We start from the raw sequence: 27,141 nt of genomic DNA, 5'->3' as shown, positions 1-27,141 counted from the left end.
GTTAAATTACTGCTGGAGTGAAAGTGTGAGATTCATGGTAATATATTCCTGGAAAGTACTTAAGGGCCTTGTCTCAAATCTGCACACTGCCATAACATACTAGAGTGAGAGAGATGGGAAGAAGTGCAAAACAATCCCAGTGAAAAGCAGGGGCACTGTGGACACAATGACGGATCATTGTATCAACATCCATGGCTGCAGATTATTCAATATCTTGCCAGAAAATATCAAAACATGCTAGGCTGTGTTTAGAAGTCTTCAAGAAGGAACTGGGCAAGTATCTTCATCAGTTGCTAGGTCAACCAGGCTGTGATGGATATGTCTGCCATTGGGTCACCAGCAGCAACAGTCTTGTTGGCCAGGTCAGCAACAGATGATCCTGACCAGGCTCCATTAGTAAAAAAAAACTCAATTCATCAGTGATATATACCAGTCCATCTCGGAACTCATCAAAGGTAAAGGTATATTGTACCCTAACACTGGTTCACTTCAAAGCAAATAGCACTAATGGGAACGTACCAGGAGTAGGCGATTAGACAGATGGTAATACAGCAAACTCATCCACAGCTGATGGGAAAGAAACAGTGTAGGAAAAAGATTTTCCCACAGGTGCAGATATAGGAGTACAAGATGAAATGCAAAATTGCATTTCAGCTGGTGTCAAAAGTGCAGATGGTGCTTCAGGGGATGGTATTGGTACATTTCTAGAAATAGCTGGTGATGGTGCTGATGCTGGTATGAGTGCTGAAGATAATGTGGGTTTGGATCCAAAAACTGCACCAGTAGGGATCCCACAAATCTTAGCCACCAGGAAAAATTGTGCAGATTCTATGTTTGGAGTATCTGTAGTCATGGAATATCTGGAAAAACAAATGGGATATACAACTTTGACCATCCAAAAAAGTGGCATGACCTCATGACCAAAGGAATATGTCACTTTTTTCTGTAAATTTTTTTCACCCTGAAATGTGTTATACATCAAATCATGAAAGCAGTGCTACAACACAAACTGCCTTGCACACCATTTAAAAGGGACTGGAAAGTACAAATCCCACAAACCTTAGGAAACAAATCATGGTAGTTACAGTCATTCAATAGGAAGATTTTTTTGGTGCCAGGAAGAACAACAAATTGGCAGGAAATGACAGAAATACTGCATCACATTGGAGCCTTGTTGGAGTGGAGACATAGTCAGTGGCCTCCACTCCAGAACAACAGATATTAATGCCAGCAAATAACCCCCCCCCCCCTGCATACCATCAATATGACAACATTTGTATTTGCAAATATACAGGGGTCTAAAGCTGTCGACCAACAACACAATACCTTTCATGAGTGGACTCCTCACAGAGTCAAATGCAGTGTCTGTAGCTTTTACAGAGACCGACACAAATGATCACTTTGATAACGAAATATGGATCCCAGTGTACAACTTTTTCGGATGCAACAGAAAGAACAGACAACAAAGGGGGGGAGGGGAAGGTTGACATGTATGTGACAGAGTTTCTCATTTGCTCAGAATTACTAAATGCCACAAATAATTTAAATGAGATGAGACTTGCACCATTAACAGCAAAGAAATAAGTGAGATACTGAAGTCTCAGTATGACTTGGCTTTTAGCCTTTTCAGGGTCCGTGCTGTAGATCTACGGCTTTACGTTCAGGGTCCAAACCGTAGATCTAGGCCATGAGCTCAGCTCACTCTGATAAGCTGTGAGCAGTAAATTTGGGCCTAGATATGAGAGAATACATCTATGTGGTATGTGTGCACCACATAAAACAAATCCTGCAGCACACAGTGCATAATGAGAGAAAAAAACTGAGACCGTAATTTTCGATTAAAACAGCGATTTTGCAGTGTTTTTCATGTGTTTTTTATAGTTGTATTTGCAATTTCTTGGTCTCATTTGATAGAATGGAAGATATTATACAGAAATAGAGATCATTTTGATTGGTTTTAGCACTGGAAATGACTTGAAACTGAGCTCAAAGTAGCGGAAACGTTAAATTTTTGCTGATGTGAAAGAGTAAACAAATGACCTGACAAGTCTAATACATGACAGCTGGTGGGTCTAATATACATTCACAAATGTGGTGATATTATTTATACAATTATTACAGTATTGCATAACAGCAAATCTTCTATTTTTTGGTTTGAATAAAAATTCATTATGTGAATAAAAAAATCAAAATGGAATTCATTAGTAAAGCCTGAAAACATAACTAATGAACAGAGGAAATGTTAGTTTAGTGCCAGGAATGCCTGCATTGTTTATTCTGGACCCTATTTTGAAATTGGAATATTTTGAACTTTGCATTAAATTGGCCAAATTACCAATTTCTGGTCACTTTATTTTGTTGCTGAAACAGTTGACTTGGCAATTTCTTGTGCTCAATCGATAGAATAGAAGTAATACTAGTGAAATAGCTAAGAATTTGGTCGACTGGAATAATGTAATTGGCCTAAAATGAGAATCAAAGTCGGCAAAATCGCTGATGCGTAAATATCGCCGACACATCAAAATTTGCGAGAGCATAATTTCATCAATTTTCCACCAAATTTCGTACTTTTTGTTTTATTATCTTCAAAAAAAGTTCTCCACCATTTCATAAGAAAAAAATAAACTTATTTTGAAAATTCTTGGACCATGGTGCACACTTTGAAATTTGGCCTCTGGACCCTGAAAGGGTTAGTGAGCCATTAATCCGACTAAGAGTCAACAATCTGAAGGAATATTTTATGACTGAGACTCAAAATTTTTTCAGTATCTCTAGAATTTGACAACTCGATCACCACTGGACTTCGAAAAAGCAATTAACGACATGCCCTTCTACTCTGCCTCAGGCCTAGACTCGTGGAATTGTGTGTTCATCAAGAATTGCAAGAACCCTCTTTTGCATGCCTTCAAGTATTCTGTGGAGACGGAGTCTAGACATGGGTCATCCCAGTAACTAAAAACAGTGGATATAACCTCACTTTACAAAGGTCACAGCACAGCAATAGCAAAGAATTATAGACCAATAGAACTAATGTTTCTCATCATAAAAATTCTTGAAGGTGTTCTAAGAAGCAAGGTAACAACAGTTGTGCAATCCAGGACAGTATGGGTTTCGAGCAAGTTGCTTCTGCCTCTCACCATTACTAGACCACTATAGATGCATTGGAGGACTAACAAACTGCAGATGTAGTATACACAGACTTTGTAAAAACATTTGACAAGTGTGATCATGGTGTAACAGAACACAAAATGCAGGCTGTAGGAATAATGGGAAAGGTGAGTAGATGGATCTTTAACTTTCTCACCAAGAGAACACAGAGCAATAGTAAACAGAATTAAGTTAGAGGCTGCAACAGTGAAAGCCCTATTCTGCAAAGTAAAGTACTCCCATCTTTTTCCTCATCCTCATATCTGACATAGGATGAGGAAACCACAGCACAGTCTTCCCTTGCTGTCGTTACTAGAATTTGCATGCCAGTGTCATCCATTGAGGACACTGAATTTTTAAGTGGATATAAACTAAGTCTCCATTGGGCCACAGAAAAGAATCTGATGTTCTTTGAGGAGTATAGAAGATCAGAGGATAAATCAAATTCTAACCACCCAGTAGAGCGGGAAACTAATGTGACCTGGGAGTAGTAATATCAGAGGATCTCATTTTCAGAGATCACAGTGTATCTACCACATCTGCTAGGAAAATGATGGGGTGGATAATGAGAACCTCAAAACAAAGAATTCCAAGCCAGTGATGATCATCTTTAAGTCAGTTGTTCTCACTAGGCTAGAATACTGCTGTACCCTAACAGCCCCTTTCAAGGCAGGCAAAATTGCAGACATCAAGAATATATGGAGAACTTTTACTGCATGTATTAGTACAGTCATACACCTCAATTACTGGAACCATATAAAGTCTTTTGACTTGTACTCCTTGGAATGCAGGCGAGAAAGATACATCCCCCAGTGAAAAGCAGGGGTGTCATGAGTACTCAAAAGAGATAATACAATAAATGTCCAGGGTCCAAGACTGTTCAACTGCCTCCCAGTATACATAAGGGGAATTACTATTGGACCCGGCTGGTCAGTACCTGACCAGCTGGGCTGTGGTTTGTGTGTTGGATTGCATGGATCTGGCAGTAACAGCCTGGTTGATCAGGCTCTGATCCACAGTGAGGTCTGGTCATTGACCCCTGGAACACCCTCCAGGTAGGCAGGAAGGTTGCAGTATCATATACGTATATCATAGGCACTTAAAGGACTTGGGGGGGGGGGGAACAAATGGAATTAAAGGGGAACCTTGAATTGAGGTCTTGGTAAATATGCTGGAGGAAATGAAGATAAGGATAATAGAGGAGCAAGAAAGAAAGTTTAAGAAAGAACAGAGATGGAAGAAATCAAAGCAAACTAGGAAGATGGAGTGTGTGTGAGAGAGAGAAAGAGTGTAAGAAGGGGAGAGTGAGAGAAGTGGGAGAGAGAGAGGGAGAGATAGAGAGAGAAGGAGGGGGGGGGGAGGAGATAACTAAGTGAATGCCTTCACTAAACATATCCTTAATCTCCTACAAAAAAATAAAAGTGTGTCACCAGCAGTATGTGACGAAGCCTCCAGATCAGCCTTGGTTTGGCTCTCATTGTTGAGAGGCTGCTACTGCTAAGTACAAAGGTTGGAGAAATTATAAAACGCATCTCGCTATCTACAGCAAGAACCTGCACAGGCAAGCCTGTTGGCAAATGGAAGTAGTCTAAAAGTTGGCCATCTCTAGATGGGAGGCTGACGAGAAAGCAGGCATTAGGTAGTGGGCTTCAGAACCTGGTGGTCCTTGGTCAAGGACTGACAAGGTTATTCACGTGATGAAATTATTCCATCTCTAAATCAGCAGGATGGGACTCTACTAGTAGTAAGAGGAAAGCTGACCACTTTGCCGAACACTGTGCTGCCAAGACAGAAGTTCCTGATCCAGCAAGGGAACATTCTTATGTAGCCACAAGAACTGATTCAGAGTTATCAGAGGTGACAATAAGGCAGGATGAAGTGTATCTTCTTAAATCGCTGGACCGTGAAAAGGCTGTGACCCCAGATAAGGTGAGCCCAAGATTGCTGAGTAGATGTTTAGACCAACTAGCATCACCTTTAACTTGCATCTATCTGCACTGTGCTGCTGCCAAGTACAGCTATATTAGCCTGAGGAAAACGATGCTAGGTAACATTTACTCCTGAGAAAACACAGTTGATGATGAACTCTAGGCACCATGGTAGCAATACTGGAGCAATGGTAAACCATGAATGAATGGGAGTGTGTTAGTACCCGGGGATGAAGTTGATATCCTGGGGGTGAAATTTGACTCCGAACTGACCACGAGAACCACACTGTAAATCTTGCAAACAAAGCAGCCAGGAAGCTTACAGCACTTAGATGTGTCTCACATCTTCTTGACAGTAGAAGTTGCAGAATTCTGTATAAGGCACAAGTATGCTCATACCTTGAGTATGATCCACTTTCCTGGATTGTCTGCCCCCCATCTCATCTGCAACTTCTGGACAGAATAGGGAACAGAGCAAGACGGCTCATCTCTTGCTGGACACGGCCTGGACAAATCTGTCATTTCACCAGAGCCTTCAACACCAGGGAATTGTTGGTGGCCTTATACCAAACACATTCATTCTCAAGCCATTTACATAATGCCTCAAAACAGTTATTCATTTCATCATTCATTGGTCACCCAACAGGTTTTGAGGTTAGTAAAGTATGAAAGAATATTCATTTCATCATTCATTGGTCACCCAACAGGTTTTGAGGTTGGTAAAGTATGAAAGAATGCTTGCCACCAAATCAATACATCTCTCAAGTCAAATTTGAGCCCATTTGCCCACAAGTCATCATGATTGTAACATTGCTCCACAAAGGTACTTCTGATGGGAATTGTTTGTGTAAGTACAGAATCTGTCTCTTTCCTGGGGGTGGGGGGGGTCAAGAATTGCCACAGCACCATTAAATTTGCAGTTTTTTCTCCAGCTAAATGTTTCATCATTGGTAGACTTTAGTCATTTTTTATTTGGTCAGTCAAAGGCATACAGCTCCTTGGTGCTTGTTTAATTATGTTGGTGTATATCTCCTGGCAAATAGCATGTACAGGAACCTACCCACTAGTGAAGTTTGAGACTTGTCTGAAAGGTAACAGTGTAGTTCACTGTCTCCACAACTCTGACTATATAAGCTTATTCAGGCCCTTTCTGTCAACTATTATTGGATTCTGATTCTTGAAATTATTTTTTATTTTTTTTTTATTATCACACTGGCCGATTCCCACCAAGGCAGGGTGGCCCGAAAAAGAAAAACTTTCACCATCATTCACTCCATCACTGTCTTGCCAGAAGGGTGCTTTACACTACAGTTTTTAAACTGCAACATTAACACCCCTCCTTCAGAGTGCAGGCACTGTACTTCCCATCTCCAGGACTCAAGTCCGGCCTGCCGGTTTCCCTGAATCCCTTCATAAATGTTACTTTGCTCACACTCCAACAGCACGTCAAGTATTAAAAACCATTTGTCTCCATTCACTCCTATCAAACACGCTCACGCATGCCTGCTGGAAGTCCAAGCCCCTCGCACACACAACCTCCTTTACCCCCTCCCTCCAACCCTTCCTAGGCCGACCCCTACCCCGCCTTCCTTCCACTACAGACTGATACACTCTTGAAGTTATTCTGTTTCGCTCCATTCTCTTTACATGTCCGAACCACCTCAACAACCCTTCCTCAGCCCTCTGGACAACAGTTTTGGTAATCCCGCACCTCCTCCTAACTTCCAAACTACGAATTCTCTGCATTATATTCACACCACACATTGCCCTCAGACATGACATCTCCACTGCCTCCAGCCTTCTCCTCGCTGCAACATTCATCACCCATGCTTCACACCCATATAAGAGCGTTGGTAAAACTATACTCTCATACATTCCCCTCTTTGCCTCCAAGGACAAAGTTCTCTGTCTCCACAGACTCCTAAGTGCACCACTCACTCTTTTTCCCTCATCAATTCTATGATTCACCTCATCTTTCATAGACCCATCCGCTGACACGTCCACTCCCAAATATCTTGAAATTATTTTTTATTATTTTTTTTATTATCACACTGGCCGATTCCCACCAAGGCAGGGTGGCCCGAAAAAGAAAAGCTTTCACCATCATTCACTCCATCACTGTCTTGCCAGAAGGGTGCTTTACACCACAGTTTTTAAACTGCAACATTAACAACATTAACATTACCCTCTAGGTAAATTGAGATTTTTTTTTTAACAAGTTGGCCATCTCCCACAGAGGCAGGGTGACCCAAAAAGAAAGGAAATCCCCAAAAAGAAAATACTTTAATCATCATTCAACACTTTCACCTCACTCACACATAATCACTGTTTTTGCAGAGGTGCCCAGAACACAACAGTTTAGAAGTATATATGTATAAAGATACACAACATATCCCTCCAAACTGCCAATATCCCAAACCCCTCCTTTAAAGTGCAGGCATTGTACTTCCCATTTCCAGGACTCAAGTCTGGTTATATAAAATAACCAGTTTCTCTGAATCCCTTTACTAAATATTACCCTGCTCACACTCCAACAGCTCGTCAGGTCCCAAATACCATTCGTCTCCATTCACTTCTATCTAACACGCTCACACACGCTTGCTGTAAGTCCAAGCCCCTCGCCCACAAAACCTCCTTTACCCCTTCCCTCCAACCCTTTCGAGGACGACCCCTACCCCGCTTTCCTTCCCCTACAGATTTATACACTCTCCATGTTATTCTACTTTGATCCCTTCTCTCTAAATGACCAAACCACCTCAACAACCCCTCTTCAGCCCTCTGACTAATACTTTTATTAACTCCACACCTTCTCCTAATTTCCACACTCCGAATTTTCTGCATAATATTTACACCACACATTGCCCTTAGACAGGACATCTCCACCGCCTCCTCGCTGCAGCATTTACAACCCAAGCTTCACACCCATTAAGTGTGATGGTACCACTATACTTTCACACATTCCCTTCTTTGCCACCATAGAAAATGTTCTTTGTCTCCACATATATCTCAATGCACCACTCACCTTTTTTCCTCATCAATTCTATGATTAACCTCATCCTTCATAAATCCATCCGCTGATACATCAACTTCCAAATATCTGAAAATATTTACTTCTTCCATACTCCTCCTCCCCAATTTGATATCCAATTTTTCTTTATCTAAATCATTTGATACCCTCATCACCTCTTTTCTATGTTCACTTTCAACTTTCTACCTTTACACACACTCCCAAATTCATCCACTAACCTTTGCAATTTTCCTTTAGAATCACCCATAAGCACAGTATCATCAGCAAAAAGCAACTGTGTCAATTCCCATTTTGTATTTGATTCCCCATAATTTAATCCCACCCCTCTCCCAAACACCCTAGCATTTACTTCTTTTACAACCCCATCTATAAATATATTAAACAACCATGGTGACATTACACATCCCTGTCTAAGACCTACTTTTACCGGGAAGTAGTCTCCCTCTCTTCTACACACCCTAACCTGATCCTCACTGTCCTCATTAAAACTCTTTACAGCATTTAGTAACTTACCACCTATTCCATATACTTGCAACATCTGCCACATTGCTTCCCTATCCACTCTATCATATGCCTTTTCTAAATCCATAAATGCAATAAAAACTTCCCTACCTTTATCTAAATACTGTTCACATATATGCTTCATTGTAAACACTTGATCTACACATCCTCTACCCACTCTAAAACCACTTTTATCATCCAATCTTTCTGTCTTATCTCTAATTCTTTCAATAATAACCCTACCGGGTATACTCAGTAAACTTATTCCTCTATAATTTTTACAATCTCTTTTGTCCCACTTCCCTTTATATAAAGGAACTGTACATGCTCTCTGCCAATCCTTAGGTACCTTCCCCTCTTTCATACATTTATTAAACAAAAATACCAACCACTCCAACACTATATCCCCCTGTGCTTTTAACATTTCTGTCATGATCCCCTCAGTTCCAGCTGTTTTACCCCCTTTCATTCTACATAATGCCTCACACGCCTCCCCCACACTTACATCCTGCTCTTCTTCACTCCAAAAAGATGGTATACCTCCCTGGCCAGTGCATGAGATTACCGCTTCCCTTTCTTCATCGACATTTAAAAGTTCCTCAAAGTATTCTCGCCATCTACCTAATACCTCCATCTCCCCATCTACTAACTCTTCTATTCTGTTTTTAACTGACAAATCCATTTGTTCCCTAGGCTTTCTTAACTTGTTTAACTCCAAAATTTTTTCTTATTTTCATTAAAATTTCTTGACAGTGCCTCCCACTTTATCATCTGCTCTCCTTTTGCACTCTCTCACCACTCTCTTCACCTTTCTTTTAGTCTCCATATACTCTACTCTTCTTATAACACTTCTGCTTTGCAAAAACCTCTCGTAAGCTAACTTTTTCTCTTTTATCACGCCCTTTACTTCATCATTCCACCAATCACTCTTCTTTCCTCCTGCACCTACCCTCCTCTAACCACAAACTTCTACCCCACATTCTAATACTGCATTTTTAAAACTATTCCAACCCTCTTCAACCCCCCCCCCCCTACTCATACTTGCACTAGCCCACCTTTCTGCCAGTAGTTGCTTATATCTCACCCGAACTTCCTCCTCCCTTAGTTTATACACTTTCACCTCCCTCTTACTTGTTGCCATTTTCCTCTTTTTCCCATCTGATATATCAGTTGCCCCTCTATAAACGTGTACATCCTGGAGCCTTCCCATCAACCTTTTATCCACCAATACATTATCTAACAAACTACTTTCATTACGTGCTATATCATACCTTGTATATTTATCCTCTTTTTTCATAAAATATGTATTGCTTATTACCAAACCTCTTTCTACACATAACTCAATTAAAGGCTCCCCATTTTCATTTACCCCTGGCACTCCAAATTTACCTAATACTCCCTCCACAACATTTTTGCTCACTTTAGCATTGAAATCCCCAACCACAAGTACTGTCACACTTGGTTCAAAACTCCCCATGCATTCACTCTACATTTCCCAAAATCTCTCTCTCTCTCCTCTACACTTCTCTCTTCTCCAGGTGCATATATGCTTACTATAACCCACTTTTCACATCCAACTTTTATTTTTCTCCACATAATCCTTGAATTAATACATTTATAGTCCCTCTTTTCCTGCCATAGCTTATCCTTCAACATTATTGCTGCTCCTTCTTTAGCTCTAATTCTATTTGAAACCCCTGACCTAACCCATTTATTCCTCTCCACTGAAACTCCCACCCCCTTCAGCTTTGTTTCACTTAAAGCCAGGACATCCGGCTTCTTCTCATTCATAACATCCACAATCATCTCTTTCTTATCATTCGCACAACATCCACGCACATTCAGACATCCCACTTTGAAAATTTTCTTCTTATTATTCTTTTTAGTAATTATTACAGGAAAAGGGGTTAATAGCCCATTGTTCCTGGCATTTTAGTTGACTTTTACAATGTGCATGGCTTACGGAGGAAAGATTCTTATTCCACTTCCCCATGGATATAAAAGGAAACGTAATAAGAAACAAGAACTATTAAGATAAAATGAAAGAAAACTCCGATGAGTGTGTATATATAAACGTGTACATGTATGTGTAGTGTGACCTAAGTGTAAGTAGAAGTAGCAAGACATACCTGTAATCTTGCATATTTATGAGACAGACAAAAGTCATAAGCAATCCTTCCATCATGTAAAACAATTACAGGCTTTCATTTTACACTCACTTGGCAGGACGGTAGTACCTCCCTGGGTGGTTGCTGTCTACCAACCTACTACCTACTATTTCCCATATATCTTTCTTTCTTTCAACACGCCAGCCTTATCTTACCGAGGCAGGGTGGCCCAAAAGGAAAAACTAATGTTTCTCCATTTACATTTAATAATATATACAGGAGAAGAGGTTACTAGCCCCTTGCCCCTGGCATTTTAGTCGCCTTTTACAACACGCATGGCTTACGGAGGAAGAATTCTGTTTCACTTCCCCGTGGAGGTAAGAGGAAATAAAGAAGGACAAGAACTAGAAAGAAAATAGTAGAAAACCCATAGGGGTGTGTATATACGTGTATATGCTTGTTCATGTATGTGTAGTGTGACCTAAGTGTAAGTAGAAGTAGCAGGACGTACCTGAAATCTTGCATGTGTGACACAGAAAAAAAAAGACACCAGCAATGCTACCATCGTGTAAAACAATTACAGGCTTTTGTTGTACACTCATGTGGCAGGATGGTAGTACCTCCCTGGGCGGTTGCTGTTTACCAACCTACTACCTATGTCCCCATATATGTACCCATATATGTGGAACCCCTGTGAATTTCACCCGACAGCACACCACAACACATTTCATGTGTCTCATGAAAATTATGATGTATACTTAGGATGACAATGTAGTGTTAACTGAAATAATGATGTATGCAGCAAAGACCCTGTTGATGGCATCACCACTCACTATATCACTGCTTTAAAACACCACTACTGTACACAGCACTTAAAACACACTCACCACACCTCCAGGCACCAGTCAACATCATCACAACTGTCATTGACTGCTTCCTCTCTCATTCCCTCCCTCCATCCTTCTCTTCACAGCAGTATTTGTTGTTATCCACACATTTGTGAAGTAGGCAGTGAGGTGTGTATTATTAGATACAGTGGCTGGCCCACTTACTGCAATACTCTAGGACTCCATCATACCCTGGTCCTGTCTTCAATAGTACTACTGTGGATTTTTTCATTAGTCAGGTATCCACAAATACAATACCAAGGAATTCAGAAACTTCCATGTATTCATTCTTTAATGATTTCAAAGCAGGTTACACTGCCAATCCACTATATATTAATAATTTGTCCTGTCTACAGGTGGGCATGTAGGATTCACTTATATCTACACCAGCTCTACACACTCTGACCTCTTGTTAAAAGTTCCACTTTTGATGCAAACATGTCCACTTTTTAACCCTTTCAGTGTTGGTGCCGTACTGGTACGGCTTGCATGCCAGGGTTGGTGCTGTGCTAGTATACACAAATTCTAGTGCCTTCAAATCTAGTGAGAGAAAGCTGATAGGCCTACATATGAAAGAATGGGTCTATGTGGTCAGTGTGCACAGTATAAAAAATCTTGCAACACACAGTGCATAATGAGAAAAAAAAACTCCGACCATCTTATTGCTGTAAAACAGCGAATTTGCAGTGTATTTTTGTATGCCATTTATGGTTGCATTCTAGTTTTCCTGTTCTCATTTTATAGAATGGAAGACATATTACAGAAATTGAGATGATTTTAATTAGTTTCACAATGAAAAGTACCTTGAAATTGAGCTCAAAGTAGCAGAAATGTTCGATTTTTGCCAAAGTTTAAAAGTAAGCAAATCATGCCATGCGTCCAATACTCGTCAACTGGTGAGTCTAATATTCTTTCACAAGTGCGCTGATATTATTTATACCATTTCTACACTAATGCAGTAGTCTGCATAACAGTAAATCTTCTATTTTTTTTGTGAGAATAAAAATTTAAAGTGGAAAGCAAAAGAAATGTAAGAGAGGCCTTGGGACATGACTAATGAACAGAGAAAATGTTATTTTAGTGCCAGGAATGTCTGTCTTGGCATCTTTTGAAATTTGTGTGAAATTGGCAAAATTGCTAATTTCTGACCACTTTATTGGATAGTTGAAATGGGTAAATGGGCAGTTTTTTGTACTCATTCGATAGAAAAAATGGAGTTCTAGCGAAATAGTTATGATTTTTGTCGACTGGTACATTGAAATTGGCTGAAAATAGGGCTCAAAGTGGGCAAAATCGCCGATGCGTAAACATCGTCAAGACCGCTAACTTTGCGAGAGCATAATTCCGTAAGTTTTCCATCAAATTTCATAATTTTGGTGTCATTATGATCGGGAAAAAATTCTCTATCATTTCATAAGAATTTTTTTTTCAAAAATTTCCGACCCTGGGAACAAATTTAGGAGAGGGCCTGCTGACCCTGAAAGGGTTAATGGAAACTAACCTGTTGCACCAACTTTGATATAAATTTTACTCTTGCACTAACCTCTCCCTTTGCAGCTCTTGCCCTCCACAGCTTCACTCCCTCCTTCCCTCCCTCTGCAACCCTCCTTTCACATCTCCCTTCCCTCCATAGCTCCTCCACCCCCATAGCTCCCTCCTTCCCTCCATTCAACAGTGAGGTCCCATATAGCTCAAGCAGTCTTTTTTTTTTTTTTTTTTTTTTTTTTTTTAACAAAACGGCCGTCTCCCACCGAGGCAGGGTGACCCAAAAAAAGAAAGAAAATCCCCAAAAAGAAAATACTTTCATCATCATTCAACACTTTCACCACACTCGCACATTATCACTGTTTCTGCAGAGGTGCTCAGAATACAACAGTTTAGAAGCATACACATATAAAGATACCCAACATACCCCTCCAAACTGCCAATATCCCAAACTCCTCCTTTAAAGTGTAGGCATTGTACTTCCCATTTCCAGGACTCAAGTCCGACTATATGAAAATAGCCGGTTTCCCTGAATCCCTTCACTAAATATTACCCTGCTCACACTCCAACAGATCGTCAGTTCCCAAGTACCATTCGTCTCCATTCACTCCTATCTAACACGCTCACACACGCTTGCTGGAAGTCCAAGCCCCTTGCCCACAAAACCTCCTTTACCCCCTCTCTCCAACCCTTTCAAGGACGACCCCTACCCCGCCTTCCTTCCCCTATAGATTTATATGCTCTCCATGTCATTCTACTTTGATCCATTCTCTCTAAATGACCAAACCACCTCAACAACCCCTCTTCTGCTCTCTAATACAGTGGACCCCCGGTTAATGATATTTTTTCAATCCAGAAGTATGTTCAGGTGCCAGTACTGACCGAATTTGTTCCCATAAGGAATATTGTGAAGTAGATTAGTCCATTTCAGACCCCCAAACATACACGTACAAACGCACTTACATAAATACACTTACATAATTGGTCGCATTCGGAGGTGATCGTTATGCGGGGGTCCACTGTACTTTTATTAACTCCACACCTTTTCCTAATTTCCACACTCCGAATTTTCTGCATAATATTTACACCACACATTGCCCTTAAACAGGACATCTCCACTGCCTCCAAACGTCTCCTCGCTGCTGCATTTACCACCCAAGCTTCACACCCATATAAGAGTGTTGGTACTACTATACTTTCATACATTCCCTTCTTTGCCTCCATAGATAACGTTTTTTGACTCCACATATACCTCAACGCACCACTCGCCTTTTTTCCCTCATCAATTCTATGATTAACCTCATCCTTCGTAAATCCATCCGCCGACACGTCAACTCCCAAGTATCTGAAAACATTCACTTCTTCCATACTCCTCCTCCCCAATTTGATATCCAATTTTTCTTTATCTAAATCATTTGACACCCTCATCACCTTACTCTTTTCTATGTTCACTTTCAACTTTCTACCTTTACACACATTCCCAAACTCACCCACTAACCTTTGCAATTTTTCTTTAGAATCTCCCATAAGCACAGTATCATCAGCAAAAAGTAACTGTGTCAATTCCCATTTTGAATTTGATTCCCCAAAATTTAATCCCACCCCTCTCCCGAACACCCTATCATTTACTTCCTTTACAACCCGTCTATAAATATATTAAACAACGATTGTGACATTACACATCCCTGTCTAAGACCTACTTTTACCGGGAAGTAGTCTCCCTCTCTTCTACACACCCTAAGCTGAGCCTCACTATCCTCATAAAAGCTCTTTACAGCATTTAATAACTTACCACCTTTTCCATATACTTGCAACATCTGCCACATTGCTCCTCTATCCACTCTATCATATGCCTTTTCTAAATCCATAAATGCAATAAAAACTTCCCTACCTTTATCTAAATACTGTTCACATATATGCTTCAATGTAAACACTTGATCTACACATACCCTACCCACTCCGAAACCTCCTTGCTCATCCGCAATCCTACATTCTGTCTTACCTCTAATTCTTTCAATTATAACCCCACCGTACACTTTTCCTGGTATACTCAGTAAACTTATTCCTCTATAATTTTTAGTCTCTTTTGTCCCCTTTCCCTTTATATAAAGGGACTATACGTGCTCTCCGCCAATCCCTAGGTACCTTCCCCTCTTTCATACATTTATTAAACAAAAGTACCAACCACTCCAACACTATATCCCCCCCTGCTTTTAACATTTCTGTCATGATCCCATCAGTTCCAGCTGCTTTACCCCCTTTCATTTTACGTAATGCCTCATGTACCTCCCCCACACTTACATTCTGCTCTTCTTCACTCCTAAAAGATGGTATACCTTCCTGACCAGTGCATGAAATTACTGCCTCTGTTTCTTCCTTAACATTTTAAAGTTCCTTAAAATATTCTCGCCATCTACCTAATACCTCCATCTCCCCATCTACTAACTCCCCTACTCTGTTTTTAACTGACAAATCCATACTTTCCCTAGGCTTTCTTAACTTGTTTAACTCGCTCCAAAATTTTTTCTTATTTTCATTAAAATTTCTTGACAGTGCCTCTCGCACTCTATCATCTGCTCTCCTTTTGCACTCTCTCACCACTCTCTTTACCTTTCTTTTACTCTCCATATACTCTGCTCTTCTTATAACACTTCTGCTTTTTAAAAACCTCTCATAAGCTACCTTTTTCTCTTTTATCACACCCTTTACTTCATCATTCCACCAATCACTCCTCTTTCCTCCTGCCCCCACCCTCCTATAACCACAAACTTCTGCCCCACATTCTAATACTGCATTTTTTAAATTATTCCAACCCTCTTCAACCCCCCCACTACTCATCTTTGCACTAGCCCACCTTTCTGCCAATAGTCGCTTATATCTCACCCGAACTTCCTCCTCCCTTAGTTTATACACTTTCACCTCCCTCTTACTTGTTGTTGCCACCTTCCTCTTTTTCCATCTACCTCTTACTCTAACTGTAGCTACAACTAAATAATGATCCGATATATCAGTTGCCCCTCTATAAACATGTACATCCTGGAGCCTACCCATCAACCTTTTATCCACCAATACATAATCTAATAAACTACTTTCATTACGTGCTACATCATACCTTGTATATTTTGTCTTATTTGTCTTATTTTGTCTTATTTGTCTCATAATGAAATGGCTATTTTGTTGTTGTTTTCCTGTTAATAAGAGTTTACTCTTTCAAGTGTCAGCTTTAATATCACTTCTAGGACACAAAATGTGATTATTTGAATGTGGAGGAAACTTGCATATATCACATCTTATTATGTAGTGGTCAGTTTTTTTCACAAGAGTGACTAGTAAGTCAGCAGAAGACCTTTGTTAAAGTCACCAAGGCTCCACAGAGTTGTTCATATGATTAACATCTGGGTCAAGAGAAATTTTTTTAATTTTTCCTGACAAAATGCTGCCACTACCATCATAAATATTGTTCAAACCACGTTAACCAGACTTCCATTTCCCCACAAAGCCACAACTTCAAGCATGCTAACCTAATTCAGCAAAACCTTGATTCATTGGAGTGCCAGAGGAGAGTGGGTGTCTGATAACGGCAAGTTTTGTCAATAGAGATAAGATTGACAGTGAGTTTAACAGTAATTGACAATTCTGTAACCAGCAGACTTTTTTCCATTCTTCCCAAATCAGTTATACCAGTGAATTTTGTTCCATATTTGTGAAGTCTCTTAACTATGGTATATATAGTGTAAGGTGGAGCTAATGTATGGATAGTTGTTTGTTTGGTGGTTAACAGTTTTTTTGCATTCTCCTTCTTCAAAGTGGGAGGTTAAACCTGTGTTAATTAAAGGTTGCACCTGAAACTTTCAGACACCCTGGCATCACCTTTGCATGTCTAACAAGCTATGATAATATAAACATGCCTTAGGAATCTGCAGCATTCTACATTGAATGAGTTTTATGATACTAACTTTCATAATTCTGTTTTTACTTGCAGGTGACATTTAAGCTGGGCTTGGGATCCAGTGTTTTGTCTGATGATCTTGTGAAAGGTGTTCTCAAGATTGGAGCTCAAGTTAAAGCCAACCATCCAGATAAAAATCAGTATGTTGATGCCATTGTGAATAAGATTCAGGACTGTAGTCAATACACTGTTGGTAAGTTTTTGCAAACCATTGTTTAACCCTTTTACTGTCCAGACTCCTGAAATTAACATTTCAGTGTCCACATTTAAAATTTGTCTTTTTGTTCTTCTGAAATTGTAGGGAATCTTTTTCTGAAGGTAATGGCACCAAAAGTACAAAATTTGGTGGAAAACTTAGAGAATTATGCAGGTGCAAAGTTAGCGGTCTTGGCACAGTTTACACCGTCAATTTTGCCCACTCTGAGTTCTGTTTTATCCTGATTCCATTGTTCCATTCAACCAAATTCTTGGATATTTTGCTAGTATACCTTCCATTTTATTGATTCAACGTGAGAGAACACTCATTCAACTATTCGAGCTACTCTATAAAAAGTGTATTGAAGTCAGTAATTTGGCCAATTTTACACAAAATTAAAAAATTCCCATTTAAAAATAGAATTCAAAATAAACAATGTAGACATTCCAGGCACTAAAACAATATTGCCTCTGTTCATTAGTCATGTCCCTAAACCTCTGCTATATTATACTTGCCTTCCATTTTGAATTCTTAATCACAGAACAATAGATTTACTTTTTTTCCCAGATAATAAAATATATCTAGGAATGATTGGTTATGGTTTAGTGGCTGAATAATTAAATCAAACCTATTAAAACTCATAAAATAGACTGGGGGTTGCAGAGAGACCTTACCCTTCCTCATGAATATTGGCAAAAATATAATATTTTTGCTGCTTCGAGCGGAATTTCAAGCTACTTTTGGTATTGAAACTAATCAAAATTATCTCTATTTCAGTACTTTTCTTCCATTTTATAAAATGATGCTAAGCAACAGTCAGCAAATCCATAAAAACCACTGCACATTCACCGTGCAGACCCATTCTCTTGTATCAACGCTAAAATTAACCGCTCGTAGCTTATCTTAGCTGAGCTCGTGTCATAGAATTATCTGAGGGACCCTGGCCTCATTGATGTAGGTCTATGTGACAGCCACTGAAAGAGTGAGATTCATAATTCACCTAATAATTACAGTGGACCCTCGGCTAACGATATTAATCCGTTCCTGGGAGCTCACCGTTAGACGAAATTAGCTGAATTAATTTTATCCATGAGAAATAATGGAAATCCTATTAATCCATTCAAGACAGCCAAAAGTATTAAAGAAAAAATAAATTTTTTTTTCATGAAATATATTTTTCCCTACAAAGAAAACAATGAGACATGCACAATAACTATATAAATAAATGTTAAAATGACACTTACCTTTGAGACACTGTTTTTCTTGAACGCTGGGATTTTCACAGTGATACACGAGTAAAGGCTTCACTTTGCAATCCCCACTAGCATTACAACAAAATAAGAAAGTTAGCCAGTGTTTCATAGGCTTGTGTCCTGGGAGTGCTTTTTCCTTCTGAGTAATGTAGGTCCAGTTTGGCATTTTCTTCCAGAACAGGCCTGTTTTGTCACAATTGAACACTTGTTGAGGATGGAATTTTTCAGCTTCTCCATGCCTTATCACACTGTGTATGCCACTACGATTCTTAAACCTCTCAAACCAACATTTGCTGGCCTTAAATTCACCAATATGAGCACTAATTCCAGGCATTTTTTCCTGTTCACCTGGGTGTTAGTCGACTGGTGTAGGTCACATCCTGGGGGACAAGATTAAGGACCCCAATGGAAATAAGTTAGACAGTTCTCGATAACTCGCTGACTTTTTTGGGTTATCCTGGGTGGCTAACCCTCTGGGGCTAATTGTTTCTCAGTAACTGTTTCTCGTTAAGCCACACCAACAACAGTCTCTCCACATCTTCAAGTAGTACAGCTGACGGTGGTGCAGCAACAGCTGACCATGGTACAATAGTATTTCAATAGTATTTCTCACCCTTTTTACCACAGGGTTGGCACTAGAAGCTTTCTTTGGGCCCATGGTAGCTTATTTAGCAGTTATATTAATTAACACACTGGCCGATTCCCACCAAGGCAGGGTGGCCCGAAAAAGAAAAACTTTCACCATCATTCACTCCATCACTGTCTTGCCAGAAGGGTGCTTTACACTACAGTTTTTAAACTGCAACATTAACACCCCTCCTTCAGAGTGCAGGCACTGTACTTCCCATCTCCAGGACTCAAGTCCGGCCTGCCGGTTTCCCTGAATCCCTTCATAAATGTTACTTTGCTCACACTCCAACAGCACGCCAAGTATTAAAAACCATTTGTTTCCATTCACTCCTATCAAACACACTCACACATGCCTGCTGGAAGTCCAACCCCCTCGCACACAAAACCTCCTTTACCCCCTCCCTCCAACCTTTCCTAGGCTGACCCCTATGCCGCCTTCCTTCCACTACAGACTGATACACTCTTGAAGTCATTCTGTTTCGCTCCATTCTCTCTGCAGTTACAAGCACTATAAACAATGGAAAAATACAAAATGTATTGAATGTATGCATAAAACCGGCCACCCTGGCTTGTAAACAATGACGGCAGGGCAGCTGAGGTGCTCAGGCTGGACAGACAGGTTTGGGACGAATGATGTTGGGCGAGTTTTTTATCGTTAGGCTGGCCAAAATTTTTACGCTCAAACGCTTTGTTAGGCGGATTTAACCATATGCGATGCGTTCGTTAGCCGAGGGTTCACTGTATTTCATTAAAGGCACACACATTATTTTTTTTATTTTTTTTATTAGCTCATCGGCCGATTCCCACCAAGGCAGGTGGCCCAAAAAAGAAAAACTTTCATCATCATTCACTCCATTACTGTCTTGCTAGAGGGGTGCCTTACACTACAGTTATAAAACTGCAACATTAACACCCCTCCTTCAGGGTGCAGGCACTGTACTTCCCATCTCCAGGACTCAGGTCCGGCCTGCTGGTTTCCCTGAATCCCTTCTTAAATGTTACTTTGCTCACACTCCAACAGCACGTTTTAAGTATTAACCCTTTGACTGTCGCAAGCCTGTTTCTGAAACTGTCATTCCATGTTGCAAAATTTTTGGAAAAAAAAAATTATTTTTCTTATGAAATGAGAGAGAATCTTTTCCCAATGGTAATGACACCAAAAGTACGAAATTTGGTCTAAAACTCGCGGAATTACACTCCCGTGAAGTTAGCGGTCTCGATGAATATACGTATCGGTGATTTCGCCGACTTTGAGCCCTGTTTTTGATCAGTTCCGTTGTTCGAGTTGACCAAACTCATAGCTATTTCTTTAGAACTCCATTTTTTCTATCAGTTGAGTACAAGAAACCGCCCATTTACTGATTTGAACTACCAAATAAAGTGGTCAGAAATTGGCAATTTGGCCAATTTCATGCAAATTAAAAAAGATGCAAATTTCAAAATAGGGTCCAGAATAACATATCCTCTGTTCATTAGTCACATCTCTAAGCCCCTCTTATATTACTATAATTTTCTATCTTGATTTTTTGTTCATACAAAAAATACAAAATTTACTGTTATGCAGACTTCTGCATTATTGTAAAAATGGCATAAGTAATATCAGTGCACTAGTGAAAGAATATTAGACTCCTTAGTTGATGTGTATTGGACATGTGGTGTGATTTGCTTACTCCTGAACATTGGTAAAAATCGAACATTTCCGCTACTTTGAGCTCAATTTCAAGGCCATTTTCATTATTTGGTGCACACTGACCACACAGACCCATTCTCTCACATGTGGGCCTGCGTATTAATACATCCGAAACACTGGCTAGTAAGATGTATATAGTGGACCCTCACCTAATGATATTAATTGGTACCCGAGAACGAATATCGTTAGGCGAGTTTTTTAACATTAGCCGAGGCAAAATGTTAGCGTTAAAATGTATCGTTAGGCGAATTTAACGTTATGTGATGTGTTCGTTAGGTGAGGGTCCACTGTATACATGTATATGACCAAAACAGTCAAAGGGTTAAAAACCATTCGTTTCCATTCACTCCCATCAAATACGCTCTGGAAGTCCAAACCCCTCGCACACAAAACCTCCTTTACCCCATCCCTCCAACCCTTTCTAGGCTGACCCCTACTCTGCCTTTCCTCCACTACAGATTTATACACTTTCGAAGTCATTCTGTTTTGTTCCATTCTCTCTACATAAGAACTTAAGAAAGAAGGAATACTGCAACAGGCCTACTGACCCATGCGGAGTAGGTCCATGCTCCCCCCCCCCCTGGATTAGACCAGTGACCCCCCGCCCCCATCCCTATTAGCCCAATGACCCACCCAGTCTGATCACCTCCACTCAAGGATGGAGCACAGCACCAGGCCCAGCAGCACAAGCTAGTCAGGTCCAACTCACACCCACCCACACCCACTCGTGTATTTATCTAACCTATTTTTAAAACTACACGTTTTAGCCTGAATAATTGTACTTGGGGGTTCGTTCCACTCATCCACGATTGTATTACCAAACCAGTGCTTTCCTATATCCTTCCTGAATCTGAATTTTTCCAACTTGAAACCACTGCTGCGAGTCCTGTCTTGGCTGGAAATTTTCAGCACGCTGTTTACATCTCCTTTATTTATTCCTGTTTTCCATTTATACACCTCGATCATATCCCCCCCTAATTCTACGCCTTTCAAGAGAGTGCAGATTCAGGGCCCTCAGTCTATCCTCATATGGAAGATTTCTGATACATGGGATCATCTTTGTCATCCTCCTCTGTATGTTTTCCAGAGCATTTATATCCATTTTGTAATACGGTGACCAGAACTGAGCAGCATAGACTAAATGAAGCCTAACCAAGGATATATAGAGTTGAAGAACAACCTGAGGACTTCTATTATTTATACTTCTAGATATGAAGCCAAGAATTCTGTTAGCTTTATTGCAAACACTAATGTGCTGTTGTCTTGGTTTTAGATTACTGCTTACCAGAACTCCTAAATCCTTTTTGCAGTCACTAATATTAAGATCTACATTATTTAGTTTATATGTGGCATGGTTATTTAACTGTCCAACATTTAGAACTTTGTATTTGTCAATATTAAACTGCATCTGCCACTTCTCCGACTATTGCATCAGTCCGAACCACCTTAACAACCCCTCCTCAGCCCTCTGGTCAATAGTTTTGGTAATCCCACACCTTCTCCAAATTTCCAAACTATGAATTCTCTGCATTATATTCACACCACACATTGCCCTTAGACATGATGTCTCCACTGCCTTCAGCCTTCTCCTCGTTGCAACATTCATCACCCATGCTTCACACCCATACAAGAGTGTTGGTGCAAGTATACTCTCATACATTCCCCTCTTTGCTTACACAGACCAAGTTCTTTGTCTCCACAGACTCCTAAGTGCACCACTTGCCTTTTTCTCCTCATCAATTCTATGATTCACCTCCTCCTTGATAGACCCATCTGCTGACACATCCACTCCCAAATATCTGAATACATTCACCTCCTCCATACTCTCTCCCTCCAATTTGATATCCAATCTCTCACCACCTAATCATTTTGTTATCCTCATAACCTTACTCTTTCCTATATTCACTTTTAATTTTCTTCTCTTACATACCCTACCAAATTCATCCACCAACCTCTGCAACTTCTCTTCAGAATCTCCCAAAAGCACAGTGTCATCAGCAAAGAGCAACTGTGACAACTCCCACTTTGTGTTTGATTCTTTATCTTTTAACTCCACACCTCTTGCCAAGACCCTCGCATTTACTTCTCTTAAAACCCCACTATAAATATATTGAGCAACCACAGTGACATCACACATCCTTGTCTAAGGCCTACTTTTAGGGAAATAATCTCCCTCTTTCCTACATACTCTAACCTGAGCCTCACTATCCTTGTAAAAACTCTTCACTGCTTTCAATAACCTACCTCCTATGCCATACACCTGCAACATCTGCCACATTTTCCCCCTGTCCACTCTGTCATATGCCTTTAACAAATCCATAAATGCCACAAAAACCTCTTTAGCCTTATCTAAATACTGTTCACCTATATGTTTCACTGTAAACACTTGGTCTACACACCTCCTACCTTACCTAAAGCCTCCTTGTTCATTGCTATCCTACTCTCCGTCTTACATGTTATGGGTACGTAGAAAAAGTGCAGCCTCTCCTCACTTAGCGACGTACTCGTTTACCAATGACTCGGACGACGGGCTCTCTGACCAGTAAGCATACCTAAATAATGTATATTAGAGCTGATTTTCTCTATTTTGCTTATTAAAGTACAGTGGACCCCCGCATAACGATTACCTCCGAATGCGACCAATTATGTAAGTGTATTTATGTAAGTGCGTTTGTACGTGTATGTTTGGGGGTCTGAAATGGACTAATCTACTTCACAATATTTCTTATGGGAACAAATTCGGTCAGTACTGGCACCTGAACATACTTCTGGAGTGAAAAAATATCGTTAACCGGGGGTCCACTGTATACAGTACACTACTGTATAAACATTTAAAAATATACCAGAAATGTTATAAATGGTACAAAGGTGACATTAAATCAATAATAATCATAATAATAAGTTTATTTCTTTGTAAAGGTTACAATGTGTAATTACAATTTTGATTTGCCTAGTACAAAGATAGCCACTATCATGCCGAGGCATTTCGGGCAAACTAATCCTAATACATAGTAACTAATTAAAACTAGATAAGAGAATAGTACATAGTAATTATACTTAAAACTAAACATAGAATAGTGGTTAGCTGTTTTACAGTCTTATTTGGACTTAATACATCTTATGTAAACTTAGTACAAAATCTAATTTACAAGGAATGGTGCAGGTGGTAATATTTTATGGAATGGCAGAATTAAAAGCCAGGTGGTCACATGAAAAAACTAGTCAGTAAATGTTTGGTAGATTTGGTTAATATTGTGAAATAAGATGATTTTTTAGCAGAGTCCTAAATTTGTAAACTGTCTGAGGATCCTTGACCTGTTCCGGTAGCGAGTTCCAGATCTTCGTGCCTTGTATGTGCATAGCGTTCTTGCATAGTGAGAGTCTTACTCGAGGGATGTTGAAAAGTGCCTTATGCCTTGTATTGTGACTGTGCATTCTGTTGTAACTGTCGAGGAGTAGTTTTAGGGGAGGGTTTACAGTGGAGTTTAAAGTTCTGTATACGTATTAGGCACAATAATGAGAGTGTATGTCTTGTATATTTAGCAAGTTGAGTCTATTGAAAAGTGGTGGGGTGTGCTGTCTAGCACAGGAGCTGGTTATCACCCACACAGCAGCTTTTTGTTGGATTATTAAGGGTCTACGGTAGTTGGCAATGGTTGAGCCCCAGGCACAGATACCATAGGTGAGGTAAGGATATATTAGAGAGTGGTACAGGGTAAGGAGGGCCAAGCATATATCTTTAGCAGTTCATTGTTTACAGTGTTTTCAAGCACAGCTGGGTCTGAATGGGAGTAGACATATGTAGTGTCATCTGCGAATAGAACTGGTGTAAGGAGTTGGGATGCATTGGGGAGATCATTGATGTAGATGAGAAAGAGGTGTGGGCCTAGGACACTACCTTGGGGTACTCCTACAGCTACAGGTTGGATAGTGGAGTTGACTCCATTTGCATGTACATACTGGTGTCTATCGTTAAGATAGGATTTTAGGTAGTCAAGAGAATGTCCTCTTATGCTGTAATGATTCAGTTTGAGGTGCAAGAGATTGTGGTCAACTGTGTCAAATGCTTTTCTTAGGTCAATAAAGAGCCCCAGGGGATATTCATTTTTATCGAGAGCTGTGTATATTAGGTCAAGCATTTGTATAATAGCATCTTTCGTGCTTTTTTTTGGTCTAAATCCAAACTGGCATGGGTTAAGCATGTTGTTGGATGTAAGGTAGAAGTAAAGTTGCTTGTGTATTATTTTTTCAAATATCTTGGAGAGTAAGGGCAAGTTTGATATGGGTCTGTAATTGTTTCAAATCAGTTGGATCTCCACCTTTGTGGATCTGGGTGACCCTTGCTGTCTTGAGCATGGATGGGAAGATTGAGGATGCTATAAATTTGTTAAACATTGTTGCAATAATAGGTGACAGTTCTGGTGCAGCTTTTTTATATATGAATGGCGGCAAGTTATCTAGATCACCTGATTTGTTTTTTAATGATTTAATGATGAGTGAGACTTCAGTGGGATTAGTTGGAGCTAGAAATAGAGTATTTGGATAGTTGCCAGTGAGGTACTCGCTCGGATGGGTATTTGAGCTAGGAATTTGACTTGCTAGCTTTGATCCTACAGTAGAGAAGAAGACATTAAATTTGTCGGCCGTGTCTATAGGTTGCATGTGAGGTTCATCTGGTTTAATTAAGTCTATCTCTCTATTTCCAGTCAGTTTCCTTGAGCCCAAAATTTTGGAGAGGGTTTGCCAGGTACTTTTCATGTCACCTTTCATTTCACTAAATCTATTTTCATAATACATTTGCTTTTTTTTACGTATTAGTTTTGTGAGTATTGATGTGTATCTTTTAGTAAATTCTTTAGTAATTAAGCCTAATCTGAACTGTTTCAATTTGATGTTTTTTATTAAAAGATTTGAGGATACTTCTAGTTAGCCATGGGCTGTTTAGCCTCTTTTCTGTTATCTGCTTCGTTTTGATTGGGCAATGTTTGTTGTAGAGGTTTAGGGTTTTATGTAAAAAAAAATTGATATCTTTATCAATATTATTACTGTCATCTAGCTCTCTCTGCCAATCAATGGCACCTAGAGCTAGTTTTAGGTTGTTTATCGATATCTCATCATGCAGGCAAAAACGGGATCTTTCTTGTTTCTTGAGGCAATTTAGATTAGTTGGTTATGAGAAAGGTAGGGTAGTGGTCTGTGATGTTATCTGTGATTATACCTGCTTGAAGTGGGGATATTATGTTGGTCCAGATATGGTCGAGTAACGAGGCACTTGTGTCAGAGATTCTTGTTGGCTTTGTTATAGAGGGTAGCAATAAGCTGTTGTTCATAGCATTTGTGAAATCAGCTACTGGAGGGTCGGTTGCTTGGATAAGGTTGATGTTGAAATCTGCTAGTATCAGATGGTGTTTATTCAACTCTGACTCAATTATCATGTTTCTAAGGTTATTGCTAAAAGTGTAAGTGTTTGAGTGTGGTAATCTGTAGACTGCACCAACTGTTATTGGTTTCTTAAGTGTTCTTGATGTGAATTTGGCTATTATATATTCACCATTTTCGTCCCGTACATTAGTTGATTTCACACATTCTAGTTCATCAGAGTAATAGATGGCAGTGCCTCCTCTGGTCAGGCCTACAGTTATGTATGGCTGTATAACCAGGTTTGGTAAATATGTCTGTCAGATCTTGTCTGAGCCAGGTTTCACTAAGTATAATGAGAGTTATAATAGCATTTAGAGACTTAAGTAGTGCAATGAGGTCATCATAGTGTTTACTCAATGATCTAACATTGTAGTTGAAGACTGTAATGTTCTTGCTGATACTGAGAAGGGTATTAGCCTGACTAGCAGTGTAGTAATGGCAGTTACTGTTAGGACTACGCGTGCTGTTCAGTAAGAGGTTGATATCAGGATCGATAATTACATTCATAAGGGGTACGTAGAGAAATAGCTGTTACAATTATCAAAGAACAAAAAGACAAAAGCAGTGATGTTAAACAACTAACAATTATGAACTTATGAACTAAGATAGTTAAACCACTACCAATTATGAACTTATGAACTAGGATAGTTAATTTAAATCTAAAAAATAATGGAGCTACTGAAAATTAAAGTTAAACACTATAGCACCTTGATTATTTCAGAGTTAAAAGTAATGGTTTCAAGTATAAAATAAGACAGAATAAAACACTTAAGTACCTGGATTAGCACCTTGAACAGCGCCTTAGGCTTCTTAAGTAGCTGAGAATTAATTACCGCTCCGTTATTCATTAACAGTCATGAAAATATGGATTAGACTAAGGGTAAATTCTTCTAAACTACAGCACTGAACATGGTTGAT

General features: G+C 39.7%; 1 protein-coding gene across 7 annotated transcripts in view; it reads left to right on the top strand.

The window, feature by feature from the left end:
- The window catches only part of LOC128705515 (uncharacterized), a 246,038-nt gene that overhangs the window by 75,184 nt on the left and 143,713 nt on the right, over positions 1-27,141 (top strand). For all 7 annotated transcript variants that reach the window (XM_070092288.1, XM_053800705.2, XM_053800711.2 and 4 more), the window contains one exon: positions 17,067-17,226. In XM_070092288.1, the coding sequence (XP_069948389.1) occupies positions 17,067-17,226 (160 nt within the window). The remainder of the gene's footprint in view (positions 1-17,066; positions 17,227-27,141) is intronic.

Source organism: Cherax quadricarinatus, chromosome 3 (genome assembly GCF_038502225.1).
Source record: "Cherax quadricarinatus isolate ZL_2023a chromosome 3, ASM3850222v1, whole genome shotgun sequence".
Lineage (NCBI taxonomy): Eukaryota > Metazoa > Arthropoda > Malacostraca > Decapoda > Parastacidae > Cherax > Cherax quadricarinatus.
Note: the sequence above shows the minus strand (reverse complement) of the source record. Positions and strands in the feature narration are given on the sequence as shown.